General features: G+C 42.8%; 1 gene segment (V, D, J or C); it reads right to left on the reverse strand.

The window, feature by feature from the left end:
• Window positions 1-2037: 2037 nt before the first annotated feature.
• Window positions 2038-4055, reverse strand: LOC106943663 (Ig lambda chain V-II region BOH-like). The segment is given in 2 exon segments: window positions 2038-3710; window positions 3802-4055. Coding segments are annotated over 2 exon segments (510 nt in total).
• Window positions 4056-5059: the final 1004 nt, after the last annotated feature.

Raw genomic sequence — 5059 nt, forward strand, 5'->3', positions numbered from 1 at the left:
GAGCTCCCATCAGCCCCTGCAGCCACAGAGAAGAGGAGGCTGCTGATTGGACGATCAGAGGAAGATGCTGATTGGACGATCAGAGGAAGATGCTGCTGCTTTCAGCTGCTTCACAGTGAAACCAAACAGCAGGTTGTTCTGGGTTATTTTACTGCTGCTGCTAATTAAGCGTTTTCTGCTTTACAAGCTCATTCACAGTTTATCAGTTTCACTGTTTCTCTCCCAGACGAAGCCGCTAATCGAACCATGACTTTTAACCCAAACAGTTTGGCACCCACTAGAAGAACACAGTGAAATCTCTTTGCTAATAGTCAACAGAACAAGTTTGTAGTGACTGCAAAGATACCGCCTAACACTGAAGCATGCTAACATTTTGTCTTTATAATCATTAAAAATATTACATTTTTCATTTAGCTGCTGTGCAGCCAGCCATATTATAAGAGATTATAATTACAGAAATGTAATAATAATAGGTCATTATCTAGAGTGGACTGATATGAGGCAGGAAGTACGACTCGAGTCCTGGACAGAACCATCCAAGCACTAACAAGTCAGTGCTTGGAGGTGCTATAACTTTTTCCAGATGAACAGAATTAAACTGAAGTTATCATTTCTGGACCTAAAGAGACATGATCAAGTGTTAGCACACAGCTTGAGTTATTATAGGTAGAAAGTAGAAACCTCAGTGTGATTGCTGTAAGGCTTTGGGTGAAAACTGCAGAAGCATTGAAATCAACTGCAGAAAACTTGCAGAAATGTAAGAAAAGGAAGAAGCAGCAGAAAAAGTCAAAAGTATTAAAAGTATGCAAAACATGTATAGAAAAATGTTGAAGAGGACTGAAAGCTTTCAGTCAGTCCTGAAATGAGTGAGCATTAGTGCGGAACACTGATTACAAAGCTAAACTACGAGTCACATCAATTTATAAGCTAAAATGAGCGAAACAGCTAAAGCTAGCTGAAATACTAATAATAGCACCTGAGCTAGGACTAGCATGTATCCCTACATTAACATAGTATGCAGTGTTGGAAAAAAACCTAAAGCCAACTTTAGCTAAAACGCTAAAGCTAGCTGAAAAACTAATGACAGCATCTAAGCTAGCACTAGCATGATGAGCTAATGTAACATTCTCCATGCATTGTGAAAAGTAACATGTAAAACAGCAGAAAAAAGCTTTTAAAAACCTAACATAAAAAGGATAAAAATGAAATGGCCTGAACAAGGAGCCATAATGTTTGGTCATTTTTTCCACTGGGAAACCAGGTAAAGGGGAACCTTCGTGTCCCGACGGGACATTCTTCGCTGGATATACGATGGATTCTACATGGAAGTAGAAGACCGTGTGTCTGACGATGCCGTCAGTCGAGGATGTTGAAGATGTGTAGATGATTGGAGTCATGATAACAGGTTTTCTGCTTATTGGAGCTGGCGGATACCTGGCTTATCGGAAATTTCGGAAGATACCGGTGGCAGTTTTGGCCACTTCAAGGCTGCTGGGTCCGGTTGATGGGATCTACAGAGCGATCAACACTCAGACTGAGATGATACGGGAGCTGAGCGCAGACTGGGTGTGATCCTGGAACAGGACCGAGGCCGGCCAGCGGATCTCGGACTCAGAATGGATGACCTTGGAGAACGTTGTTCGCTCGGATCAGGCAGGAGACCCTAAATTCGGCTGCTTGGATTTGCCATTGAGAAGCTCCAGCAAGGCTTTCGATGCAGACAGTAAACGAATGTCAGCCTGACCTAAACAAATTTCTGCTATCCGAATCTGGACCCCGGGCTGGGCATGGCTGGCCAGCTGTCCTCCCCTAGTTATTGTGTCTAAAGAAGGCTCTGTTCTGCTGCCCCCCTCCCTGGAACATCTGTGGCCCTGAACTGATAAAGCTGGTGGTGAACTCCAAGGGCGTTTAGTCACGGTGAATCGCATTCTTCAGTTAGGGTTCATGGTCTGACACACATAACTCACATGAGACCCATATGCATGTCACACCTCCTCCTCATACCTGGCTTGTTTTGTCTAAATGTGTTTATATGTGTTTAAGTGCCGAGGTTTTTTTTTTTTCATCTCAAGCTGCCCTGCAAAGAGCAGAGTGTGAGGCAGGTTGGTTTTTCCTCTCCTTACCTGATGCTTCTCTTATTTTTTTTTCTATTTCCTCCTGCAGGGCGGTGCCTGTCAGGCTGCGAGGACTCAGCCAACTATCCCCCCGTCCCGTCCCCCCACCCCCTCGTGTTGTTATATGATGGATGGTTGTAACTGAAACTGCAATTTCATTGTCTTTGTGACAATGACAATAAATTATTCTGATTCTGCAATCTGCCACCAGAGGGAGCTGTACGCAGCGCTGTTTAAAGCTGCTCTGTTTAATCACTGAACATTGACCAGCTTTACGGCTGAAGCATGAAACTCTCCAACTCGTGATTGTAATTCTCAATTCTGTCACAAGAGGGAGCTCACACAAGAGATGGGAGGGCTCTACATTAACTCACCTTTCTATGTTTTGTTCGTGTCAAAGTAACTGAGAGCCAGACACAGTGACACAGGACCTCACTGACAAATATGTAACAATAAGCAAGAAACATCTGAAGTAGAAGAGCTGCTATGTGGTCATTCTGTATTCTACCACCAGAGGGAGCTCTGAGGCGCTGTTCAATCAGCGACCAGCTGCTGGACACGATCAGCAGAACCAGAACCTCAATGAAGGGAAACGCAGCTCTGGAACCACAGCAAACATCTCAGGAACCGTAAAGGCTACAGACGCCATTCACACCGTTTCTATCAGAACGAATACAGGAACACTTCTGTCCTACTCAGTTTTCTCAAAATATAATATTAAACGCAAAATGTTTTGTCAAAATTGATAAAAGAACACTGAATACCATCTTCACTAGGTTCCAAACTGTTTCCTCTATCTCAGGAAATATAAAAACTATCGATGTGATTCCTTCACCACAGACATCAGGAAGGACCAGAAAACAATCATGCCTCGTTTCATGCATGTTCCTTTTTCTGTCTGTGAGCTGTGATGATGTAAAATATGCCTGTTTGCAACTCTTAGTCAAGATTTATGACAAAATTAACAAAACTGAAAGAAAAGAATTAAGTTTGAGCTTCAGGAAATTCATGTCAAAGTTTGTGTCTTTGTGTCGCATCGTTCAGGAGATAAGATGTTATAAAGCTGCTTTCTGTTCATAAACCCAGTTCTGTGACGACTCGATGCTTTGAGGTGATTTCCCAGAAAACTGCAAGTCTCACATCAATGAGCATTACACCTGGAAGTGTCTTAGTGTTGAAAGGTGCTGCATCAATTACGTTGCCTTGAGTTGACTTGTCATAATCTCTGATCATGTGGAGGTTTTTGTTCAGGCTGAAAGAATCATTTCTCACTGTGGGAACCAGACTTCCTACAGCCGCAGTAGTAGGAGGCTGAGTGAGTGAGCTTCACTGCATTAATCTTCAACAAACAGCCATTCTGAATATTTTCAGCGGAGAAATCATCTTGCTGAGGATGACTGAAAGGCTTTTCTGTTCTACCAGCACTGGTGATATAGAGAATAGCTCTGAAAGTTTCTGGGTCTTTCTTCTGGTACCAGACTACAGCATTTCCACCACACTGATCAGTTCCTCCACAGCTGATGGAGACGCTCTCCCCTTTTCTCCTGGTCAGACTTAAATCATCCTGAACCAGCTGTGTTGCCATGGCAGCCAGTGCTGTAGAGACACAGACAGACAGGTGAAGGTTAGTGTGACAGTATTTGTTCCAGGTGGACTTTGTTGGCTCCTGATTGGTGGAAACACTCACCTGAACCCAGCCAGCACAGAGCAGCAGCTGGGAGGAAAAGCATTGTGTGCAGTGGAGTTTCCTCTGGTGAACCTGGGGAGAAGTGGAGCTCTGATGCAGCTGAGGCCAAACAAGGACGAGCTGAGAGATCAGACCAGGGCCACGTGGTTTCTAGCAGAGGAACCAGAGCTCCCATCAGCCCCTGCAGCCACAGAGAAGAGGAAGCTGCTGATTGGATAATCAAAGGAAGCTGCTGATTGGACAATCAGAGGAAGCTGCTGATTGGACAATCAGAGGAAGCTGCTGATTGGACGATCAGAGGAAGCTGCTGATTGGACGATCAGAGGAAGATGCTGATTGGACGATCAGAGGAAGATGCTGCTGCTCTCAGGAGGTGAATTTATGAAACTGATCCTCTTCTGGAAACAACAACCTTAATAAAATTATACATGATGTTTCCTGATTCTGATCCATCTGATGGCATTATGGATTATTAGACCAGTATTGCTGATCAGAATTTTTCCAATATGGTAATAAATGACCATCAGTCGGCTCAGCCTCTCTCTGTAGAAAACTCTCAGTAATGAACATCAAGTTAAACCAACTTGTTTTCTGTCTCTGGTTACAGTTTCATGTTCACAATGGAAAGGAAGTCAAATATGGACTTTTCAAAGTAAAACATTAAACTTCCTGTTATAATGGGGCAGATTTGATGATGTCAGCATTTGACCAGTTATTGTTGTTGGGGATCAGAGGAACAGCAGGTTTCATCCCTCTCACTATCTCTGTAGGAGTTATAACTTTTATTTTTTGGCACGTAGTCAAAGTTTGAGTCCAGGCCAAGTTTCTCCAATAAGCACAAAATCTCAAGATTTTGATAATTTTAGATCCCCCATGTCCGAGGAGAAAACTGACCAATTTTCAAACCAATCAATTAAAACTTCTAGAAATTTGATAAAATGCAGAGGTTACAAATGGACAAAATTAGGTTAATATCGCTAGTACAATCCAAGATGGCCGACTTCCTGTTTGTCACAGAGCATGGTGGAGGAATCTTTCTGTAGTTCCTGGGAAGTTCAACAAGTTTTCCAAACTTCATGTCTGCATGATTAAAAATAATCTGGTGAGTCAGTGGATGTTAAAGTTTCCAGGAGGCGCTGTTGGTTATTTCAGCTGTAACTTTTCTGAAACCATTGAAATACTAAAATTTTATGGAACCTGATTAACTTGCAAAATTTGATTAGTTTTTGTCAATAATTACACCTCAAATAACCCAATT

Source organism: Poecilia latipinna, unplaced genomic scaffold, assembly GCF_001443285.1.
Source record: "Poecilia latipinna isolate Pla-1442-1.1 unplaced genomic scaffold, P_latipinna-1.0 Scaffold5643, whole genome shotgun sequence".
Lineage (NCBI taxonomy): Eukaryota > Metazoa > Chordata > Actinopteri > Cyprinodontiformes > Poeciliidae > Poecilia > Poecilia latipinna.